General features: G+C 40.7%; 2 protein-coding genes across 14 annotated transcripts; one reads left to right on the top strand and one right to left on the bottom strand.

The window, feature by feature from the left end:
* Positions 1 to 422: 422 nt before the first annotated feature.
* Positions 423 to 19,101, top strand: brd3b (bromodomain containing 3b). Of its 13 annotated transcripts, none has more exons than XM_018759344.2 (13): positions 423 to 524; positions 8,252 to 8,598; positions 9,102 to 9,239; positions 9,488 to 9,632; positions 9,948 to 10,144; positions 10,433 to 10,804; positions 11,926 to 12,054; positions 12,274 to 12,465; positions 12,937 to 13,005; positions 14,046 to 14,290; positions 14,627 to 14,913; positions 15,374 to 15,499; positions 16,564 to 19,101. In XM_018759344.2, exons 2-13 carry the CDS (start codon positions 8,398 to 8,400, stop codon positions 16,683 to 16,685), a joined length of 2,223 nt encoding a protein of 740 aa, XP_018614860.1. In that variant the 5' UTR covers positions 423 to 524; positions 8,252 to 8,397; the 3' UTR covers positions 16,686 to 19,101. The 13 variants fall into 13 exon arrangements, with proteins under 13 accessions (XP_018614860.1, XP_018614859.1, XP_018614858.1 ...); XM_018759343.2 differs by having other exon boundaries at positions 12,274 to 12,480; positions 16,567 to 19,101; XM_018759342.2 differs by having other exon boundaries at positions 12,274 to 12,480.
* A 1,762-nt stretch (positions 19,102 to 20,863) lies between these two features.
* brd3os (BRD3 opposite strand) lies at positions 20,864 to 21,898 on the bottom strand. The gene has a single exon (XM_029259453.1). It carries the CDS (start codon positions 21,164 to 21,166, stop codon positions 20,906 to 20,908), a length of 261 nt encoding a protein of 86 aa, XP_029115286.1. The 5' UTR covers positions 21,167 to 21,898; the 3' UTR covers positions 20,864 to 20,905.
* Positions 21,899 to 25,053: the final 3,155 nt, after the last annotated feature.

The following is a 25,053-nucleotide window of genomic DNA, read 5'->3' as shown; positions in this document are numbered from 1 at the left end:
AATGTTTCCAATTGCTTAGCTTTTGCCTTTACGTCAGTAAAATTCAGACTACGACAGTCAGTCAGACAGCACTGAGAGTGTACATAACGTTAGCCTATGGTTACCAAGAGGAAAATGGCCACGCTTTCAAAAAACAAAACTACTTTCCACGAAATATCACACAATGAATAATTTAGCAATACACATTAAGCGTCTAAGACATGAAGTAATTTCGAAATCGTCCCTGTTATATCAAAATATCCTATGGTCTCCAAACCTTAGCAGACGACGCGCTGAAAGGGCCAAAACACCAACGCTGCCGTTCAAAGTGCATGTTGGTATACGTAGTTCGTATTAATGCGGACATTAAGTTTTCATGACTAACATTTCCAATCGGAGGACCCCAAAGACCACAATGCCACGCGAAACCGCGCATGTGCGAGGGGGGTGGTTTTACCTCGTCTATTATGCTGCTTCGCTGAAATAAAAGAGCAGCTAGGACGACTGCAAGCGAATCGCTGTTGGATCCGCAGAGGGTGAAAAAAGTAATTAACTAATACATGTGTTTTTTAATAACTAGAACTTGTTAAATAAATGAGAGCTGCATTTCCGTCAGAGCTTATTGGGGCATTTGAAGTACACAGTGAAGCTGTACTGCTGTGCTGTTTTTGAGCAAGCAAGGCTAACGCTACCTCCCGTGCTTTGCAACAATACAACAAAGCCCGGTTTCGCGAACGTATGGCGGTTATACAGTGTGTGCGAACTTCGGGTGGTGGAAAAAATAGGAGTCCGATTAGCGAAATGGCCGTCGTGGTCGCGCTAGCAAACTTACTTGTCTCGGTTACAGTTGTAAATAGCCGAGAAGCTAAGTATACGGCGCGTGTACGCGGTGGGTGTTCGGTGTGGCGGAGGCGCGAGGAAGGCGGCTCGCGAGCTGCATTTCTCACTGAGCCGCGTCTCCCTTCTGCCCGCCATCTTTTAAAGGAGACCGAGTGGAGCCGAGCGCACATTTCTGAAACACCGCTCTTGCCATACCGCTCGTTTATTGATGATTTTTTTTTTTCTTTTTTTAAATTTATTTATTTATTTTTTTTTTTTTGCACTTGTTCACTAGGTTGCGCACAAAACCGCTAATGTGTTAACGGGCATGAATGTGAATTAGTCTTCCTAAAAGTAGATTGACGGGAGCAGTTAATACCCGCTGTTTTGTGTGTGAATACCGAAACAAGTGAAATTAGCGCCTTTTCCTCTTCTTCTGTGCCCGGTTTTGGCAGTATTTCGAAATCATCGTTTCTACGTAGTTATTTTCACTTACGCCAAGTTAATCGTATCCCGTGGTAAACTGGGGGGGGGGGGACAAAAAGAAAAAAAAAAAAACTTGTCAAAAAAGCGTGATGGAGTAGTCTCTTCATTCATAAATCGGATCCTGCTCAGTCACTGTCGTTGAAGCGCTTAAGCGAAGCGATTTCTTCCTGCTCTTTCCTTCACTTCTACACTTGTACCTGTCATTGAGCTCTCAAACTGTCACTTCTCTTTCTTGGTCTCTTACCGCTTATGGCTGCGCACTTTTACATAATATCTCGAGTTATTTAAGATGCATGATATTGGGAAATTGGTCAAATCCAGTTTTGGAGAAATGCTTTAATCTTCTTTTTATTGAAATATTCTTGGATACATTTTGTCAAATGTTCTTATCTTGCTGGTGGGTGGGCTTTGCCCTTTTCTTTGCTCCTCCACCTGAAATAAACTTGTTTCCACTGCGTTTTCCTCTCCATTTAAATAAATTGTTTTGCTAAATGTTGCAGAACAGACACAAGCTTTTGCAAAAACTGCAGGGTTGTATTGGCACCAATGGAGTTGTTGGAGATTTTTTTAGCACATTTGATTTCAGAGTTTACAAGACTTCCGAGCAGTGATGTTTTTCTTTTAAAACTTGAATAATTTATTGATCCTAGATATAGATATTCTGTATCTTTAAAGTACTCAATGCTAGTTTTTTTTTTTTTTTCTTTTTTTTTTTTTTTCTTTTCTTAATATGTTCTGGATATACTTCCGCCCCTAACCTTTTAGCATAATGCAATTCTCAAAGTGCCCAAAGAAATGAATGTATACTTTTTTGGGAGATACACTTATTATAATTTATGTTCAGGAAACCTACATTTAATCATATTACAGCATTTCAAACACACTTCCATCAGCTGTATGTGTTGTTAAAGATGTTTATACACGTTTTATCAATGTCAGAGCTATATCTTATTTAAAAAAAAAACAAAATAAAACTATTTAATTTTAATATGGTGAAATTTAGTTGTCAGCAATTATGGAATTTTTCTGACATTTTTGATGTTTTGAGAAAGTGAATTTGACACCTGCTTGGGGGGGGGGTCTTCTGCTGGGGTAAATTTATGTTAAAACAATATTTTTTCCTTTTTATTGTTTGCTTGGTGTTTGGATTATTGATTTGAGATCACTTGAAGTTACTGCATGTCAGCGAATCATGCCCTTTTTGTGTCTTGTGTGGTGTACTTAAGTGGTTCTCTCTCACTTTTATTTCTAATCTCACATTAAGGACTCAATTCAGTAAATTAAACCATGCCATTATAATTGACCCAGTTGGCTGTGAGGTAGACGATTACAAGTTTACCGTATTTGACTAAATAATTAGCGTAACCTTTGAGTGAAAGCAATAAGATCCTCATTCCCCCATCCCACCGTGTTTAGAGATGGCAAGGGAGCAGATGAGGAATGTTTTATCCATGTGTATCCAGTCTGTATCTCCTTTGAATTTACCTGCATGTGCGGTAGCATGATGTTTTTTGTTGAGCTGTTGTGGTTTGGGGGGTCTGCCTTTCTAGAATGGTAGAGATTATGATCACTGTTGTTTTGCTTGTACAGATGATCAGTAGCCTTCCAGATGTCTTAGTCCTATACTGTATTTCCTACCACTAAAGTCTTACTACAGTATATGTACTTTGATATGCATATTTCAGTTTTTTTACTTCTTGCTACTCTGCTATTTACATAACACATCTTATTTTTGCTTTCATGTTTCCATGTTCTAGGTACAGGCGTATTTCCTGTTACCCTCCAAAAAAATGAAAACCTTCTTACAGGACTGTCTTGGTTTCTAAATTAGCAATGTAAGCAATAAACATGTCTAAGAATAAAACTTATCATTCATAACACCTTCCAGTAAGGTTAAATACAGTTTTATGTTGTTTTCCTTCAATTATACTGGAAATATTTTTTTAACCCACTTTAGGTAGCTGGATTTCTTAATCATTCTCTCCAACAATGTAAAAGTCATACTGTATTCCTCAACTTCTATTCAGCAAAAATATGAATGCTTCTTTAGTCCGAATATTTTCCTTACAAGGACACACATTTTCAGCCTGAAATGAAGGTTTTAGTTCTGTACGTTTCTGACAGTTTTTTTGTGGTTTCAGCAAGCCATGTAGTGTGACAGCCTTTCATCGCCATTGCTCACTTTGCACCCTCACCAGTTTTGATCAGTACTTTACTAAGCCCTCAGGTGGACGCTGATATCCTTGCATTAGGTTTTCTGATTAATTTCAATTTTTATATTTAAGGTTGTGCTAAAATAACAGAAATTTCAGTGCAACTTTTGAAAGCCCTCAAAACTTCTGTTACTTGATGTACAGAGAAGGGGATTGTCTGTTTCTGCACTGCTTGTGCGCTCTAGAGCTAGTGAGGCTGCGATTTCAGAGAAGTTCCACCTGTGCCTCACTTGTATTTAGTGTGCTACTGGCTTGTTGCTCTCAGGGTGGTCTTATGTCTGTAAAAGATGTATTTGATGGAGTCCAGACAGCTGTCTCTTTTTCAGGTTGGTGTCTTCTGAGCTCTGCTTCAATGAGTTTTTCTGTCTCAAAGCACGTCTGCTGCAGACAGACTTCTCGTACTATTCCTCTGGGAATGTTATTTTTGCAGGATTATGCAGTTGCCTGCTTTTAAATAAGACGCATTCTATTCTTTGCTGTGTCAATCCAAGTATGTAAATATGGTGGATGTGGTGGATTGTAAGATCTCTGTTGATTCAGAGATGGCTGTTTGGTTCAGCTTGTGCATATCTTAGTGTTTATGATATGCTGTATCTGTGTTTTTATGGATTGATATGGCTTTTCGTAGTTGATTTAAAAAACAAAAAAAACAGGTTGAAGAGTTGAGGAACCGGAGAGGTTGTGGAGACCAGAAGGGGTTCTTGATGGATTTTGCTGCTGATTTAGTCATTGTGTGTAATTGAGCTCGCGTGCTTCAGTTCTCTGAATGACTATATTTTGGTTCCGTTTGGGATTTTAGTGCTATACATTTGTCTTGCAGTTTAAAACTTCTTACAGAACTTTTTCTGCACTGTCTCATTTGAGCCAGGTTATTAGTCCTCTGTACATAGTTTGTCAGGGATGTGCCAGTCAGTATTGTTCTTCTGAGGCAATGCTTAAATTTGTTTGTGTGATCAAAAGTGTGCGCTAGAAGTGATGCAAACAAGTCTTTAATGTTTTATCAAACAGCCAGCAACATTGTGAAGTTTCAGGAGTGTAGCAGATTTGAAATTTTGGGGGAATATGGTAATCTAAATTGTATGTAATGTAAACATTTTTCATAATTCAGAAGTCAGTGTTTAATACCACTTAAATTGTGTAAAGTCGTGTAAAGTTTTCATCGAGGGTAATTTTAAGTGCTATAGCTACATTTGTTGTGTAGTTATGATCATGGATAATTTGTTTAGATATCCACATGTGGACAAAATCATTAAAGTGAAATTACTTCCCTATCTACATATGTGATTTATTTTTTATGCTGCCCATGCAGCATTTATCATGTTAACAAATCTAAAAGACCTCTAAAGATACGGATAACTGAGCACAAGTTTAAGAGTAAGAACGAGAAGTCGCGTGCGGCTGGACATTTTAGCTCTGGTGGACATGGGATTGGACCATTTTGTTTTTTTGACATTTAGTTGGTAAAACTTTCGGACATGGTATGGGTGGAGACGGACATGTCTTACAAAGAAACATGGTACATTCACTTGCTAAATATATCCAAATGGTTGGGATGAAGACACTTATTTAATCTAGTCCTCAATTCAGTTACTTTTTGCCATTATTAATACTTTTATGTGATCTGCAAAAGAACCCACATTTTATTCCAAGTTTTGTATTATCATTGATTTTTGTCTTTATATTTGCTATAATTCTGTTTCTTTAAGATCTGTGTATTGAAAAATCAATTTTTTTTAGTCGTCCTGTTGAACATTTTCATTCTGTTGCTGAAGTACTGTGTTTAAAGTGACATTTTTGACATGTCACGTGACATGTCTGTACCGCTTCCACATATTTTGATCACCATTTGCTGCTCTGTGTCCATTAAGGATAATGACGTTTCCTGTTACATGATCTAAGAATTGTATATGCTGTATTTCATTGCTCGCACGATACACAGGTATGTTGATGAAAGCATCCCACTGAAAACGTGTCTGTCCCATAATGATTTCACATGAGTAAGCTCATGTCTACTTGGCTGTCTTAGCTTTAATGTTTAGTACCATGAATTTGAGAAATCATTAAAAGATGCATCATCTTACTAAGCATAATGCTTTTTTAAGATGATTTTACAAGATGCAAGTCCGCAGAAACAAAGCAAACGGAAAACATTGGTTCTTGACACAATGAATCATGCAAAGAAATTGTGATCACAACTTAAAAAGAGCATTACCCCGGATCACTTGAGAATTGTTTTGAAAAAGCAGTAAAGGTTATTTCATGGTACTAGTTAAGATAAAGATTATCTTTCAGCCTTGCGCAGACAGTGGGCTTTTTAGTTCTCTTTCGGATTGTCAGTTACTGAAAACAAATTGCTACATGTCGTTGTATTATACTTATTCAAGACTCACCCAGTGATTTGAGGAAGACAGTCCAAATCCTAACTTGGACAAGTTAAACAGGTTCACATATTGTATACAAGCATCAGTGTAGTGTACATTTATTGGTTGAAGAATTTGTTTGTTTTGTATTTTAGCAGTTTTGCTTTTCTGAAAATAGTTTAAGGTGCATCTGCCACGAGCTAGAAAAACTTGTGCTTTAGCTTTTATCTCCTAGTGGTGGCGCTGTATGTCATATGCAAACTCCAGTTCCAACAGGTGTGTACATCAGTGGCTACCTTCAGCAGTCCAGTGGTCAGAACGCCGTTGATCCTTCTGTGTCCCTGTCTAGGAAATAAAGATAAAAAAAATTAAGCTTGCCCATTCACTGCATGCATGTAATTTACGAAGGTGGGAAATGAAAATGTGAATAGGTATGCGCAGTGTTGTTTTGTGACAAAATATTGGTCAGGCAGGTGCTCCAAAGAAACTTGCGATGTTAAGCGTCTGAGTGATTTGGCGATTTACGCAGCTCCGTAATTTTTTACTCAATAAATTTTTGAGTTTGAGGGTAATACGGGTGGCATTTATTTGAAGGTGGGTCCTTGCAGCTCTCACCACTGTGCGACCTGCTACCACGGTGTAATGAAAAATACTGTTTATTCACATAAGTGCTTTGCATAATTGTTTCTGCACCAGTTACGGGCACTATGCCGGGGTGAAGGGATGTCTGCTTTAGCCAAAATGTAGATTGTATTGGTCATGAAAGAATATGAAGTGAATTCTTTTGGTTATGCTTAATTAGTAATGAGGGGCAGCTGGTAGCGTAATGGTTAGAGCTACTGCCTTTGGATCCAAAGGTTGTAAGTTTGATCCCCACCTCCAGCTGTAGTGCCCTTGAGCAAGGTACTTACCCTAAATTGCTCCAGTAAAATTACCCAGCTGTATAAATGGGTAAATAATTGTAAATAGCTTAACATTGTAAGTTGCTTTAGCGAAAAGTGTCAGCTAAATGAGTAAATTTAATATAATAATTAATTCATTTCTTGGGACCTAAGACAGGTGGTTTTGCGTTAAAAATAGTCTGTGCTATTTTGGAAAACTTTAGCCAATTTAGAAAATCCTTTGAACTTTCACAGTTAACTGTTTCAACAAAACATTTGTTTCAACACTGGAGTTTTTTCCCCTTTCTTACCAGTAGCAATGTTTTTTCCTTCTTTTTTTTTCCAGTCTCTAGAGATTATTATGTGAAACATAAGGGTTGTAAAAACAGTATTTGTCAGTGTTACCACACATTCACATACACCTACTTGTTTGCATACTACTTTGTTTTTCTACAGTTATAGTAGCACGAAAGCCGTGTTCTGTTTATAGGCTTTAGCATATTTTTGTTTATGCTCAGTTATCTTTTTAGTTTAACCTCAGAGGTGAAAGTGCATAGTATGCTTTAACCAAAATTGCTTTTGGTCTGTGAGCAGATGCTTACACATGTTGTACATTTTCTATTTATTTTTCCATTGTGGTTCTGTGTTGGTTTACAGTGAATAAATGTCTCTTGTTCTGGTGTGCCTCGAAATGTACTTCTGTATCAGTACACATGCTTGGCTTCAGTATGAATGAAAAAAGAAGGCTTGAGATGCTCTCTGAATGCTGAGTTAGTTTTTCACTCAAAATGTTATTTGTAACTCAAAGCTGGTTGTTCTTTCTCTGTGTCTAGTTTGATGCATGATATTAGTCTTACTGTAGGATTTAATTTTCTGATGGGTCTGTTGGGTTTTTCCAGTTTCCTTTTGGCAAACATTTTTGGTATGTTCTGTGTACAGTTGTAGGTCTTGTCATGCAACAGGTAATCTTTTTTTTTTTTTTTTTCTCCCCCTTTTTACTTAATTGGTAAATAAGTTTCTTGCCTGTTATTTTGCTGTGGTTTCTCTGTACATTCCTTGCTGTCAATCCAGAATTCTTTCTAAAATAAAAGTAATTTAAATTTCCCTTTACTGTGCACTGACAAAAGGTTGTGTTTGTCTCCTTATACCTTTGAGGTGGTGTTTTGAAGCATGAAATAGTGACATCTGTTATTCCCCCAATGTGTGCTTCTTGTTTCTTTTGTCAGTGACTACAGTATGATGAGAATTGAGCATGACTGGTGATTATGCTTTGCTCACATTTCTAGGCTATAATTTTATAATAATTTAAATTGAAGAAAAATATTGCCTTCAAGTAACTATTCAGAATGTCTCATGCCCCTTACAGTGTTCTATTCCCTGTAGTCACTGATGCGTCTCTTGAGTTACTGAGGCTGGAACAAACAGATGCGTTCACCATTTTTATTGTCACAGTATTTGTCCTTTTGGCAACCTCTCTTTCTTTGACATCCAGGTTCTTCCTCTCTTTTGGCAGAGCTTACAAGATCAGCCCTGAAATGGGATGTCGGTCCCCCAAACAGTGTGAAGACCAGAAAGAGGAAAATTGTACCCACTGAAGGCACAAGATAGCCCCACAAGGAGAGCATTCGAGAGACAGCTCCCCTCCCTCCCCTTGTCACCATGTCAGCAGTCCCTTCAGCAGTCCAAACCCCGCCTGCTGGGGTCAACCCACCACCACCTGAAGTCACCAACCCCAGCAAGCCTGGCAGGAAAACCAATCAGTTGCAGTACATGCAGAATGTGGTGGTGAAAACACTCTGGAAGCACCAGTTTGCATGGCCCTTCTATCAACCTGTTGACGCCATTAAATTAAGTCTTCCGGTAAGTATGTTTTTTTTCATCAGTTTCTTGTTTATATCTTGAAATATATAATGTAAAAGTAATGGAAAAAATTCAGCAATTCTCGGGATCTTGACAGGTTACAATCGATTATATTAAAAATTAACTTAATGTGCTGTTGTCTTTTTAAAGTTCCTTTAATTATAAAGCTCAAAATAGCTATGATACTGAAATTAAAAATAGTTTTAATGAACTTTTGCATTTCTCCACTTTTTTTTGTGTACGTTCAAGTAGGGTTTAAATTAATCAAATACAGTCTTTCTATATCAGGGTAATAATGCATTCCTCACATAATGTTTTCCCTTAACATGCAGAGTTTTTTTTGGGCCACAGTATTGACTTTCTTATATGTGATGTTTTTGCTGGTGTTACCATTAATGATATCAATAACGCCAATATTCAAAAGTAATTCTGCAGACGGCTGCGATGTTGCACAGTAAAAGGGAGCACAACTACAGATATTGGTTGTTCCTGTTGTCACATAGGATTACCATAAAATAATCAAGAATCCAATGGATATGGGAACGATTAAGAAGAGACTAGAGAACAACTATTACTGGAGTGCCAGTGAGTGCATGCAGGATTTCAACACCATGTTTACAAATTGTTACATTTATAACAAGGTAGGTCTTGGGAGAAACTTAACCTCTTGCTTCTCTTTCTTGTATTATGAATTGCTCACTTGCCTTTCACTCTAAAACAGCTTTTTTTGTGAGGAATGTCTCGTTGCCTTCTGTGCTTTATCAGACTTGACTGGTTCTTTATTTAATGACACTGTTTGTGCCTCCCTTTTGACTTTGCAAGATTGTTGTTGAAGTGTCATTGAGTCCACTTTTTAGTTTACCAGTTATTTTCCTCTCTCTCCCTTAAGCCCACAGATGACATTGTTCTGATGGCACAAGCTCTGGAAAAGATCTTCTTACAGAAAGTGGCCCAGATGCCTCAGGAGGAGGTGGAGCTTTTGCCACCTGCTCCTAAGGGCAAGGGGCGCAAACCAGTTGCAGATGCGGGCATAGGTAATTTAAAGCTAGGGGCTGCAACAGAAGTTGCATCGATGTAAAATACTACTGGCAGTGTATTTTTTTATTACTTATTACTGATTTCTTATTTACACGTAGCATTGCCCATTTTTGACATTTTGCTCTACTGCTGTAGATTTTAGTGTAGCTTTCAAAGGTTATTATTTTGGATGCATGGCTGCTAATGTTCTTTTACAGAGTTGTACAATAGTTGTGTTATTTTGCAGTTTGAGTAATAGTTATGGAACTGGGAGCAGACTGTAACAAAGGGAATGCATATCTAAGTATTGTATCCCTGATTTCTTCTGTTAGGCAACCAGCAAGTGTTGGCAGTGTCCTCCGCTTCTCCGCCATCATCATTCCCTAGCACCCCCACGCAGGTGTCCCAGACCCCTGTCATCGCAGCCACTCCTGTGCAAACCATCACTCCCAATGTGGCACCAGTCCAGACTGTAGCCCCTGCCGCACCCATGATGCCTGTTGTGTCTACTGCACAGCCTGTTGTCAAAGTAAGACTCAGAGTCCTTACGTGTACTGCCACAGCATTTGGCTTGTATGGGGGTACTGAAAAGTCATTGTGTGAAACTGCTTCTGGTATATGTTCTTTGTTCCATGGAGATTATAATTATGCCTGCAGTGTATATTGCAGTCATAATGAACATCCTGAAAAAATGAATTTGCTGACATTTGAAATGACATAAGCTGTCGTCAGTGCTATAGCCGTCATAGATGGCTTTCGTGAGCTGGAACCACAACATTGATGTTTGTGTGTTCTGGTTCTTTTTCACTCACCACAGAGGAAGGGGGTGAAGCGAAAGGCAGATACCACAACTCCCACAACCTCTGCAATCACAGCAAGTAGGAGCGAGTCACCCACCCCCCTCCTGGAGTCTAAACAGGGCAAAGTGGTGTCACGCCGGGAGAGCACAGGACGGCCCATCAAGCCTCCCAAAAAAGATCTGGAGGACGGCGAGGTGCCACAGCATGCGGGCAAGAAGGGCAAGCTGACTGAGCACCTCAAGTACTGCGACAGCATCCTGAAGGAGATGCTTTCCAAGAAGCATGCAGCTTATGCCTGGCCATTTTACAAGCCTGTGGATGCGGAAGCTTTGGAGCTCCATGATTACCACGAAATAATTAAACACCCTATGGACCTGAGTACCGTTAAAGTATGTCCATGAGTTCCCATCCTCCAAGATCAAAGGCAGACCCAAATCTGTGCCTTTCATACTCTGTAGCTCTACTGGGAATTTAGGAGAGGAACAAGAAAATAAATTTGAACAAAGGGTGAAATAAACATTACAGAAATGTTTACATAATTGTTTATTCACGGTGCAGTGTGATTTAGCTGCACACAAAATTTATGCCTGCTCTGTTAAGTTTCGAGGTTTGATTTTTTTTTTTTTTTTTTTTTTTTGAAGCACTTTAGCACTGCTAGTCCAGTTAGCTAGAATTGGTACAAAACTTCTGACTTTGAATGAGAGAAAATTATTTTGTAGTTTTCAGTGTTTAAGTTACAGTATTATCTTTAAGGTTAACTTTTTACAAGTCTGACATCTTGAAGAAGGAGGGGTAAATTTTTGTGACATAACTGCGTAATAGAGGGGAGGTACACGTCAGTGTATGGACATAGTAGTTCTGCATCTTTGTCTGGTTACTTGTAAATGTTTTACAGAGATAACAATTATTCATTTAGCAGATGCTTCTCCAAAGTGATATACATCTGAAACTATTGGTTTATATTAGAAATGTTAAATGATTAGGTATAAACTGCTGTTATTATACATAGTTGTCCTTCTCTGGTACTTTTAGATGTGGAACATAGTGAATGCATAGCCAATTACAGCCACAGATTGTTATATTTTAGCCTGTGTCTGCATTTTAGATTTATATACATCCATACTGTATCTTCTGAATATGCCTTCATTGTTGCTTCATTGTGTTATAGTTAGGTGGAAAAATATTTAACAATTGTCCCTTACGGCAATTGAATCACAAATATGATAAGTGATTCTATTAAAAAAACAAAAAAAAAAAAGATTATTTTATTTCATTTTAACTCATGAACAGAACACTTTGTTTGAAATTGAATTTATTTCCTCAAACTTCTCAAAGTAAGCAGTGATGATGTTGGGATGTTCACCATGTTCTTCTTCAAGACTTTATCCTTAGTTAGACAATTTAAAGCATGTTCTAGAGAAACAAATTTGAAGTTTAGTCAAATTAAAGATACCGATACAGGCTTTAAAAGCATAAACTTAAGTGTTTGATCCAACTTGTTCACTTGCAGAAAAAGATGGACAGTCGGGAGTACCAGGATGCCCAAAGCTTTGCAGCTGACATCCGGTTAATGTTCTCAAATTGTTACAAGTACAACCCACCTGATCACGAGGTTGTTGCCATGGCAAGAAAACTTCAGGTATCGGATTGCATAATTTCTCAGTTTTCCTGTTTTATGCTACATACTTGAATATTCTTTTAACACAATATTTGCATTCAGCTGTATAATTAATTAAACCTTTGAATATTTGTGTAACTTCAGAATTTCTCTGCTAGTATCCTGAAAGATGTAGCTGGAAAACATTTTTGCTTCATTAATTCTTCTTTCTATAATCTTATATTTTATTACCTCTTTTAGGATGTGTTTGAGATGCGCTTTGCCAAGATGCCAGATGAGCCAGCAGAGCTAACCCCACCCAGTGCTCCACCCACCTCAGCTGTGGTGAGCAAGAGCACAGAAAGCAGCGAGAGCAGCGGCGACACCTCTAGCTCTGACAGCTCCGACTCGGAGGAGGAGCGGGCCACCCGGCTTGCCGAGCTGCAGGAACAGGTGGGTTCGGAACAGGTGGGTTTCAGAACCGAGGAACAAGATCCGAACCACTTGGTGGAGGGACAGGGGAGGGTTGGAGTCATGCTCTGGCCACCTCCCATCTTCAGTCAGGCCCCTCCCTCTTACACTACAGCCATGCAATCCTCACATTGCTTCCACAGTTGATTTTTTAAAAAATTTTTTTAACTACTTACTGTTAGGACTAAAAGTTAACCCTCTACCGCCTCAAATACTCTATTTTAGGCATTACTTACATATATATATCTATATATCTATATATATATATATATATATATTATATATATATATATATATAGCATGCATGTTGTAATTGTAGATATGATTTTTAAGTGTAGCAGTTACATTAGCAGTATTACATTGTAGCTCTGATTATGAAGTAGCTTGTTGTCATATTTTACATGACCTCTGGAGTATTCTTGTCCCCTGATTTCACTTTGACTTTTTTACCAGCAATTCTCTGTGGAGCACCCCAATGGTAACAGGGCGGGGAAAAAAAACGGGTGTGCCAAACGTTTTCAGGTGATTTACTTTTTACTTCCCGGTCCCCACTAACTCCTTATTCATTTATTTGTTGCACCTTGTTGAGTGAGCGGTAGAGGGTTAAGATGGGGGAGAGTGTGACAGGAAGGGGCGTGGCTGGGCAGGGGGACGCGGTGCACCTCTGGGGCCCCAAGCAAGCTTGCTGTGCTTCCTCTCAGTCTGCTCTCATCTGTTTTCCAAGTTCCTCTGAATGACATTGACTGGTGTAGCTGATGAACTGGGAGCGTTGAGAGCAGGTGCAAGAGATCCCTCCATCTTTTTTGTCTTGGTTAAAGAGACTTCTACTGTGTTTTTCCCCTAATCTCAGCTGTCCCTTGTGATACTCCACTGGCAGTATACTCTCCTTAAGGTCTTTATTCACTTTTCATTCTTGCAACCGATTTAAAAAGAGTTAAAGACCTCTTGGATTGCTTACCCAGTGCAGTTCAGTTAATTTGGCATCCAGTTGCCAAACACTCATTTCAGATACATTCAGGCCAGTATGAGACATTGATCTATGATTGTTGCAGGTTCTCTTTTCTTTTAAACTGCTGAAAGCAAATTGAATTACACAATAAATTACAGTACTTTTGTTTAGGTAACACCATTCTCACAGTGTGTGCTCTCTTTGCGCATTCTGCATGTTACTTGTCAGGATTGGCCACAGCAAATAACTACACAATGGATTATACTGAAAACTGGTACAGAATAAACAAGATGTTGATATTGTATATCTGTATCATTTTTAGTTGGAAAAGTTTTCGGATAAAATTGTATCCTAGTAAAGCACTAGGTAAGCAAGGCGAGTATTAGCCTGCAAGCACCCTGTAGCTGGGGGGGGAAAGACTTGTGATGGAAAAAAGCAAGATAAAGTGATTTAGTGAAGACCTCAGTAAATGACTCAAGATGAACTGTTAATTTACTATAAATGTATTCTAATTTAATGGCACCAGATCGAAATTTCCCAAACTCTCTTTAGATCCACACTTTCGAACCATGCCTTGGTTGACGGCTGACCGCACCTTTGCCTCTCTCCCCAGCTGAAGGCCGTTCATGAACAACTGGCCGCTCTGTCTCAGGCGCCGGTAAGTAAACCAAAGAAAAAGAAGGAAAAAAAAGAGAAGGAGAAAGACAAAAAGAAGAAGGACAAAGAAAAGGATAAGGACAAGCATAACAAGGCCAAGCCAGAGGATGAGAAGAAACCTAAGTCCACACAGCAGTCCAAACCAGCGCAGCAGAAAAAGGCCCCAGCCCGGAAGGCCAACAGCACTGTCACAGCCAGCAGGTACTGACTTGGTCTACTGAAGCATTGGCTGCTCTACAGGTGCTTTCTATTGAAGAACAGATCTTCCGAAGGACAAAGGTCCGGTCCCTTGTTTCAGCCAGGACTTTTCATGATTTGTTGAGCTGGCAAAGGGAGAACAGTTCCCGTTAACAAGCATATATAAAATAAATCCAGTCTACCTTGTTTAAGCCTGAAGAATAGTTCTGTATTCATCCACACGGATCAGTTCTTTGACCTTCGGGTTTTTGTCTAAAATACTGTTAACTCTTCTTAGTGCAGAGCTGAACAGCCATCTTGAGAGGGAAAATTAATATGGCTTATAAATAAAATTTGCAGGCAACCGAAGAAGGGGAAGTCAGGGGCAGCGAACTACGAGTCAGACGAAGAGGACTCCCTGCCCATGACATATGATGAGAAGCGGCAGCTCAGTCTGGACATCAATCGGTTGCCAGGCGAGAAGCTGGGCCGTGTGGTGCACATTATTCAGTCCCGTGAGCCCTCGCTCCGTGACTCCAACCCTGATGAGATAGAGATCGACTTTGAGACTCTCAAGCCCTCCACTCTCCGTGAGCTTGAGCGATATGTCAAGTCCTGCTTACAGAAGAAACAGCGGAAACCTTTACGTAAGTCTAGCATCCTGCTCGTGCTGTCTTGGAGACCAGATTTCTGTAGGCTGAGGAGACCCTCTCCTCCATGACCCGTCCCTTCTTCGCCGTTAAGCGCTATGACCTCTCGGGCTTTTTCCCCCTTCTTTTCTTGCTGGAGTTGCCCTCCTCCCCATTCCCTGTGCACGTCTGTTGAATGGTATCTTCAGTAAACTTCCTGCTTTTAGTTAATTTTTATTTAGGTGTATATATTTTGGTAGAGCCACCACACCTTTGGCCTATTTTTGTTTGGCAGTGGAATCTCAAGTGGTGCTATGCCTGCTAGAGCCAAACTATCCTAATTTTGCCAAATAATTCCAGTGACCCTTTACAGTCAATAAAAAAAGATTAAAAAGAACAGACGCGATGGTGTTGCCATGGCAGCGAGGTCCACACGGTGTCCTTGTGCTTACGGTGCACCGCTGTGTGTCTCCTGCAGCGGGCACAGGGAAAAAGAGTGCCAAGTCTAAGGAGGAACTGGCTCAGGAAAAGAAGAAAGAGTTAGAAAAGAGGCTGCAGGACGTGAGTGGACAGCTGAACAACAACAAGAAACCGCCCAAAAAAGGTACCTGCGTTTCAGGGCTGGACAACGTGCAACAGGAGGCCAGAAGGCCTGTATGGTCAGAGAATAGAGGCAGGGCAGGCTAGGTCACCATGGCAAAGCACCCAGTGAGAATGACGGGAGGGCGACTGCAATTTCAGTCCTTCTATTTCCTTCCTAGTTTTTTTTTTTATTTTTTATTTTTTTTTATTTTTTTTAAATACTGTGAATTATTTCATTAATGGTCTTTTATAATACTGTATAAGCCAAAATTTAGTTTTTTTTTTTAAAATTATTTTTTTTTTGAAATGCAACAGCAGATAAGTTTCTCCCCTTCGGTGTGATTACTTTAAGATGATGCTTGTCTATTGATCCCACAGATTATATCTTTATGTGAGGTGTCCAGTAAATGTTCAGTTGTCATTTTAAATTCGCCTGCCTTTCATTAACAGTGAACACGTCTTGTAGCGACAATTCCCTTTCATTTTAGAAGCAATTTACATAACATGAGCTGATCCTGAACGCAACTAAAGTGCTGGAAATGCTGATTTTTAATCAGTTTTAGTATTGCCATACTGAAGCAGTGGACTTGAGTAAGACGTGCCTATGGAGAGTGGTAGTTCTCTCTGAATGCTTGGAAGGGGAGCCTCCTTTTTCATCTTTCTCCTGTCATCGCGTTCCTCCTCTTCACTCATGCGTGTTTGTATGTCTGCATGTCTGAAGTTTGTCATAAGTCATAATACCTCTCTGCTGTTTCGTGGGGGTCCAAATGTTAGGTTGAGGAAGAATTCCTTGACCGATACGGGAATGTTTTGAAATGCCAAAATATTAGTTTCAGTACAAAGTAATATTTCTTTATATTTCAAACATCATATGAAGTATGTTAAAAATGTATATTGCATGTTACTCTCAGATTATATTTTGCAATATTTCACTGACTTTAATTTTGAGAGTTTTACCAGAGCATGTGGTTGCAGTGCCACTGTATTGAAAATGACATATTTCAAAGATCATGAGTTGACTGGTGAAGACGATTGAGCTTTCATAAGATGAATGCATGTGGTGACGCACGCGCCCCCCTCTCCCAGCAGAGAAGGCAGGCTCGGCGCAGGGGGGCGGACCCTCTCGACTCAGCGGCAGCAGCAGCTCCTCCGACTCGGGTAGCAGCTCATCCAGTGGCTCCAGCTCCGACAGCAGCGACTCAGACTGAACCCAACCTGGCGTGCAAACAGAACTGCTCCTTTTTTAGTTCCTTTTGTGAGGCCAGCCATTGTATGTACTTCTAGTTGGTTCCCCTTTAAGACTCAGATTACAATAAAAAGTACCACCATGGCAGAGATTATACATTTTTATATAAGGATTTTGAGGAGAAAAAGGCAAAACTGATATAGATGACTGGACAGCATCAGTGGCCCTGAAAGGGAAATGCTTGGGTTTGAGAGAGTAAAGTCCATAAATCACGTTTATGCTTTTAAAATTGTACAAATAGAGAAATAATTACTTCATTTTCTCTGACTTTTAAAGTTCATCAAATTTTCCAGTTGTGTCTCACTAAGGGGTCTTGGCTTTGCCTTTGGGGAATTCATCTGAGTTTTTTTTTTTTTTTTTTTTTTTTTTTTTAAATAGCTTCCATCATTGAAACAGCACCTTGCGGTTAAGTTGACCTCCAAACCCTCTCCACATTCCAAAAGTACCTGCCTATGTGTATATTTATATATCTTACTGACTAATCTGCTTTAATTTATTTGACATGTAATATGCACAAAACAGCAAGAATGCATATTACTTTCAGTCAGCTCTCTTCTGAACATGTAGAAATTGGCTCTCATTTCACCAGAACTTTGTCGCTATGTCCCTGCTCCAAACACACTAATTTTGTTGCCTTTTCTAGGTTCTGTGCAGTGTTGCTGTAATTCAGCTACTGCCAATGTGATACATGACTGGTTTCCTGGTTAGCGATACCTGTACATGGGGAACTAATACCTGCACAACTTCGTTGTTTTTTTTTTTTTTTTTAAAAAATGGGTTGAAAAATACTGAGAGGAATTTGGAAACTGGAGAATGTGTAACGTCCTTTGGATTTCCCCTTATTAGACCATTTGTGTTATGGGATTTTTTTTCCATAGTTTGAGGTTTGCATTACCCTAGTTTTCTTTTTACTCTACAGAGGAAAAAAAAAATTATAAAAAAAGATGCTGAAAGTCTGATTTTATCATTTGATTTGGTGTCTTTAATATTGAATTTACCCACATGAATGGCATGTATTGATTTCCTTTCATATTTGCTTCCCTTCCATATGATAATAGAATGTCTCAGCTTTCTGTAGTCCATTCCGTAGGACAATCAGGGGGAATGTTTGGACATAAGTACCCTTTAATGGGTACGGGGGCAGTCTTTGGGCTTTCATAGGCCGAAATACAATGGTTTGCTGTCTTTGCAGGTGGAGTTATGAAAGTTCATTATTTAAGCTATTAGATGCAGTCGTGGAATTAACTTTTGTTTTCAAAGGGGCTACTGTCATTTTAGTGTTATTGACAGCTTCTGACATCTGTTATTTAAATTTTTGTGTTCAACAATCCTTTTTTTTGTTAAGCTTTCTGATGAAGGGGTGGGGTAGAGGTCACTGAGTGTGAGTTTCAGAAACCACAGCTCAGGAACCTCTGACTTGTGTGGCAGTACTATTGGCATAAGAGGTGTTCTTTACAGCATCGATCATGTCTGAAATAATGTTTAAAAAAAAAAAAATTGAAAAGCTGTTAAATTTTAATGTGCATTGTTTACACTGGGGAAGTCACAAAACAAGCAATAAATGAGGTTGATGCAGTATTAGTATTCCAGCCATAACCATGTACATTTAACGTCTTAACTATCATGATTTTAGGCCTCAAACTATTTTTGTATTGTATTTTTGCTGATCTTAAGTACTTGCTTATATTTTGAACACATCACAATCAGATACGGCTGCCCCCACAGAAGAATAGGTATGCATCAGTTTTTTAACAATTTTTGCCCTGATTTAATTTTTTATATGGAATTTTGGAATAGGAATATGTTTTCTATGTATTACATGTTACAGCTGCATTAATTAAAACACTAGACTGATTGTTCAGTTTCTTCGGAACAACAAATTATGTCCTGAACTACCTTCTCATTGTGTGTACCTTATGAAAATCCTGAATGCAAAATTTCATGTAAAAAGCAAAATGTAATCGGCAAGTCTTCCTCTTAAAGGTGGGGTGCTGGTTTTTGAATGTATTTATTCATCCTTGTTTGGTGATTCTTTCATGATCCATTCTAATCATGATCAGACTTCCCCATTCCAAATCCTAGCCAAAATGATGAGTAGTTGTGTGTTCTCCATCACTAAACTGAAGTGGCAATGTTGGAGGAGCCAAGGAGCCACCTGCTGATTGTGGTGGTATGTTGTCTTACCTGGGTGTACTGAACTGCAGACCTCCCACCCCACCCCTTTCTCTCAGCGTCGCAACGATTTGATTTTAAAACCATGATGGGCTTTCCTGAGTGATGTCACTAGAGTTTTAAGACTGAAAAGTATATATAAATATATATTCACCACTTATTAGTTCATTTTTAGGCCCTGGTCAAGATATAGTTCATTTTTATATTTAAAATTTTAAAAAGAATAAAAAAAAAAAACTTTTTATGTATGTGCATGCAGGAATATTGTAACTTTCTTATACCTTTTTTGAGCTGTTTATAGTATCTTCCTGTAAATGTCAGTCATTGAGAAAATTGAGGATTCAATGTAAGTAGTTTTAGGCTTGTTTATTGCAACAAAGGTCTAAAGAGCCTGATGGGGTGGGGGGCGGGGGGGGTTGTTGGGCAGAGTTAGAAGCTAATATTTGATGTAACTGCTAACCTGGAGTCTGACTCACCAAACTCCTTTTGTTTTTCATAAATAAACCACAAAAACCTATGTTTGTGTATGTGCAATTAATTTTACGCAAGCATTGTACTCTGTTCACCCCCAGCTATGGAATGGAAGCCTGCCCCTGAAGACATTTTAAATGAACCAGATGTATAGAAACACTTTCATAAATTACTTCACCTGTTTCAACAGGTCCACGCTCAAGGTTATTACTTTCACTAATGCCGTAAAATTTCCCATTAATGCGTCGGGCTTCTCTCACTGTCCCACAATTTCAAATTCTAAATACTAACTTTGTGAAGTCTGAATATATTCTTACATATTTACTTCCACTTTTATGACAGAGCTATACTTCTTGGTTTTCATAGCGGCAAACCGGAGATGGCGTTTGACACAACTCAAAATCACATCGCGTCACAGTAAATCACAGTAAGTGTCGCTCAGATCCACGGAGAACTAGTTCACCCATCCTCCACTTGCAGCCACTGACTTCCGCAGGTCTGTCCATGATTCCCGGAATTCAGCGACTTCCCCTCCTGTCTTGTGCAGATGCTGACCTTTGAGGACGGCTTTTTCTACGCAGGGTCCGTGTGAAGTGAAGACTGAGCCGTTGGAGCACGATGCAATTTACAAACGCTCGGGCACCTTGTTCTTGATCTCTGCACGTGCCGCTTCATGTTTCGGTTGTTGACATTCATCGCGCGGCCCGTGATCCCTTGGCACGCTTGCTGCTTTTTCAGGCACTAACTGTGCCAGTGGGGTAGAGGCAGAGGCAATTTTATTCTCCTTTTCCCCAACACCTGTGTAGCCTCAGAGCCATGAAAGGTTTTCAGTGAAAGTGATGAAAAATGTAAGCATTGGTGAATTCGGAAACCTTCAAAGTCTTACCCCTCGAACGCAGTATTCTCCAGTTGCCTTAAACTGCTCTGGATTGTGACCGGACACAGGCTCGTCCCACGTTAACAGACAGCTGCTCCCTGTGAGTCATTAACGGGACATTCCCCGAAAGCGATCAAAAGACCCCGTGGTGACTAAAACATGGTGATTCAATGTCAGATCCTCCCGATGACCATACATACAAGCTTTCAGAACTTGCTTTCCATCTGCGTCGGACCCTGGGCTTGAAGATGTTAAATAGTCCATTTCACACCCAGCCTAGAAACCCTCAGCATCATGTGACATGTCATATCACGCTGTACATTTTACCTACATTATTTACTACCACAAATTTATACCTTCACATTCAGAACCTGCTAGTGCCCTTAGTTTATAAAGCTACGTACTACGATCCTCAGCGGACAGGGAACGAATTCCCTGCCAAGTAATTATTATCATCATCATCGCCGCAAAGCTCATGATTGTCTGACACTGTGAGCGACCGGCTTGCGCAGTGATGTCATCGAAATAGACAGCTTGAAAATGAGGTGCGGCGCCTCGAGAGCTACGTAGTACGTGCTGTGAGCATACGACGAGGGGCCACAACACACACACACACACACACACACACACGTGTGTCACGGCCCGTTCGTCTGGTCACTCCGTCACATCAGCGAACAGACCTTGGAGGCCACGCTCTCTCCGCGCGCGTCCAGCTTCCTCGAGTCCCGCACCACCACGGCCTCGTTGCCGTACTGGCTGTACCACGCGCTCTGGCTCCGGCTCAGGTAGGTGGCGGGAGGCGCGCGCTCGAGCTCCAGCTGCTGCTGCTGCCAGATCAGGAGCGACGTGTCGCGATACCTGAGGCGCGCGAAGCCCTCCGACAGGGCTTTGTCCGCGAGCGGCACTCTGACTCTGTCGCTCATGTCGGCTCCGCCATGGCGCCGCAGCTGGAGTGGAGCACCGCTGGCTGGCTGGCTGGCTGGAGCGACGGCTGGAGCGCGGTCCGCACCGCTTCGCCCCCCAGTTACGGAGTCCGGGCCCCTTCTTTTCTCTTCTGGACGGGCCAGGGAAGAACGGAAGGCGACGGTGGGCGGATGGTTGAAGCGAAGAGGCCAGACAGACAGAAGAGAACGTTGCACTCCACGGGTCTCCGGCTCTCCTGGTCGAAGAGTAGACTTAGAGGTAGTAGTAAGTAGAGCTTTCGGCGCAGCGTGGCTTGATGGACAAACAACAACAACAACAAGTCCGGCGGTAGATGAAGTGCCACACCAAGTATAAATATGAGCAGGTAATTATATATATATATATATATATATATAAAGAAATGTCTCGAGAACGAACTGCGGTGCTCAGTCCGTGCGTGTCCGAGCTCAGTGAGTCCGCAGGGAACTCGGTCACTCCAGTAGTAACACGATAAAAACGACACTCCGACGCGGAGCGACTTGCACGGGAGCGCTGCAAACACCCACTCTCGCTTCTAATCCGCCGGTTTATCGCCCTCTAAAACTGTAATACGTCCTGTCACCAATTAGGTTGTAGAATTGCATTCGGGACTGTCTGCATCTATATAACGAAGCGGTTCGAATGTTCACGTAGCTGCTTAAAATCCCGACCGCATCACTGACTGACTTCCGTCCAGTGCATCTTCGCGCAGCGATACTGTACAAATGCTGCTGCTCCTGGCAACAGCGTCCTTCTGCATTATCGTCCGAGCGGAAACAGCGGATAATCCCAAGTAACGGTTCCTAGTAACTACATTTTGACTGTTGTGCAGCTGCCAACGTTCATATATCTGATGGAATATGTATACAGTGTTGCATTAACTACTGATTATTTCAAAAGTAAGACAATTATTAATATTTTCATGTTGACCACGTGTGTTCATGCATCAGCCTACATCACACACACACACACATTTTCAGAACCGCTTGTCCCATACGGGGTCGCGGGGAACCGGAGCCTACCCAGCAACACAGGGCGTAAGGCCGGAGGGGGAGGGGACACACCCAGGACGGGACGCCAGTCCGTCGCAAGACACCCCAAGCGGGACTCGAACCCCAGACCCACCGGAAAGCAGGACTGTGGTCCAACCCACTGCGCCACTGCACCCCTCCAGCCTACATCATCAATTGCTTTTTTTCTGCTGATATACATTCCAAAGGTGTCAGGTATTTATATATAATGTACACTGTAGTAATGGTCATTTCTGGAAAAAATTAAACTCCAGATTATTTGCCATTGTTAAGAGTTTAAGACATACAGCAAGAAAAGAACACAGCGAGAGAACCTAAGTATATGAGCTGTTTAAAAGAAGGCAGTAGGCCTACCCGACATCCACTTTACATGGTCCTAGGCTGCCACTCTCCACATTACTAGCGCCGCGCACCTTCCCACTAACGGTTGAGGAAACCCTCATATGTAGAACTAAACAACAATACGGCACCCCTCTGCGCGTTATTTTGTGCTTAGCTTATGCATGACCACGTGTCACCATGAAACACTTTATACCTGGAGAAACGCTGCTAGATTCGCACACGAAGGATTTTTTTTTTTTTTTTTTTTTTTTAAAAACTCAGATTTTTAAAAAGCTATTGCTTTTATTGTTCTGAATTTTATTTTTGGCAAGAAACTGTACTGGTATACAAGGTAGAACAGGTGATCTTCATCCGCTAAATGAGAGTGAGAAACAAGGTGACAATACACCCATGATGGGGGGAAAAATGCACACAAAAAATAGCTTAAAATATACAGCACTTGTTCCACTGCCATAATGTACGTACAGCACTATAGCATGCATACCCACTTTTTATCACATCAGTAAAATAGCAGAAATAGTATGGAAATACATTGAATACAGTAATGATTAGATATAAGTGGGGCAGCATGGTGGCACAGTGAGCAGTGCTGCTGTCTCACAGTGCCTGGGTGGCGCGAGAGGACATGGGTTCGATCGCTGCTCAGTCTGTGTGGAGTTTGCATGTTTTCCCTGTGTCTATGTAGGTTTCCTCCAGGTGCTCTGGTTTCCTCCCACAGTCCAAAGACATGCTGTTGAGGTTCACCCATAGTGTGTGAGTGACGGAGAGAGTGTGTTCCACTGGTGTATGGATGAGTGAGCCAGTGTAAGTAGTGTATCTAGCAGTGTAAGTCACCGAGGTGAATAAGGTGTGTGGGCTGGTAACACTACATAGAGTTCTTTGGAAGTCGCTTTGGAGAAAAGCATCTGCTAAATGAATGTGAAATGTAAATAAGACAAGTGTGAAATGTAACAGTTATAGAGCATCCATTTGGTCTCTGCACTAATGTCTTGCTCTGCATCATTTTTCTCCACAAAGTTGACTTGCATGGTATCACCTGACTTTTTTCTTTTTTTCTTTTTTTTTTTTTTAAACTGTTTCTTATTATAGTATCTTAGTATCTTAATGTTAACCTTGGAAAATCTAAAGCACCCAGAGAAAAAAGAGACTGTTGACACCAGCACTCCATGTGGACAGAAGCTCATGAGTGCCTGCCCTGCTAGACGAGACATGCCTCTGTGAACTGGGATATCAAGTTATTAGCATTTAGCTACAATTTTATAAATAGCTGTAAAGTCTTTGTTATCTAAAATGCACTGGAGAGGTTGGAGGTCGCTGATGCTTGGACCTGTAGAGTTTTTTTTTTTTTTTGTCCCCTTGCTATTCGATTACATTTTTTTTTTTTTGTTCCTTTCTTTTCTGGCCACTAGGCTTACTTACAGCTTTACCGATGCCATAGTTATTGTAAGAAATTTAAGGTATTTAACCTCCTATTTGTTTTATGCCTCTGATCCTTTGTTCGGCACACTGCATCACGGTGTGAGAGGAGCGCTCTATAAAAATGAATTACATTTATTCATTTAGCAGATGCTTTTCTGCAAAGCAATGTACATCTCATACAACATACAGTTTGTTCATTACATTAGGAGAAAGACACCTCCAGACTTGATTCTTAAGTACAGTTAGTTTCTTTCATCATATGCACCAATGTTCATCACATGAGTAGTTGCATAAAACTATTAGAATATCAACAATTCCTCATCACCTTCCTGGTGATTTTTCTTAAAGATGTACAGTGTATCAACATATACATTACAGGAGTAGCTGTGTAAAGGTTTATCCGGGCATGATCTTAAAGTTATACTGCATGAACATTTACACCTTACATCAGCTTAAGAGACGATGGGTGAAGTGAGTCTGGAAGAGGTGAGTTTTCAGACCCTTTTTAAATATGGACAGAGTTTCTGCAGTTCTGAGTGAGAGGGGGAGGTCATTCCACCACAACAGAGCCAGAACCGAGAACCTCTGTGCTTTATCTTTTGTGCGTGGGATCACCAAGTGGGTAGATGTGGAAAAGCAGTTTTGTTGGGGTGTAGCGGAGCTCAAGTCTTGTAAATTGCTGGGAGCAGTTCTACTGATGCTTTTGCAGGCCATAACCACGGTCTTAAATTTGATCCGGGCAGCTATAGGAAGCCAGTGCAGAGAGACAAGGAGGTGAGATACATGGGAACGCTTTGGCAAGTCAAACAACTCGGGCAGCGGCATTCTGTATCAGCTGCAGAGGTTTGATTGCAGTAGTGGGAAGGCCAGACAGGAGAGAGCTGCAGTAGTCCAGATGGGATGTCAACATGGCCTGGACAAGTGGTTGGGCAGAGTCAGTTGTGAGGTAAGGACAGATCCTGAGGATGTTATACAGGATGTGTCTGTAGGTCCAGGTTGTGGCTTCGATGTGCTGAGAGAAACATACACTTGAGTCAATCATCACTTCCAGACTCTTAGCCGAGGAGGTAGGCACA

This window comes from Scleropages formosus, chromosome 17 (genome assembly GCF_900964775.1).
Source record: "Scleropages formosus chromosome 17, fSclFor1.1, whole genome shotgun sequence".
NCBI classification, from domain to species: domain Eukaryota; kingdom Metazoa; phylum Chordata; class Actinopteri; order Osteoglossiformes; family Osteoglossidae; genus Scleropages; species Scleropages formosus.
Note: the sequence above shows the minus strand (reverse complement) of the source record. Positions and strands in the feature narration are given on the sequence as shown.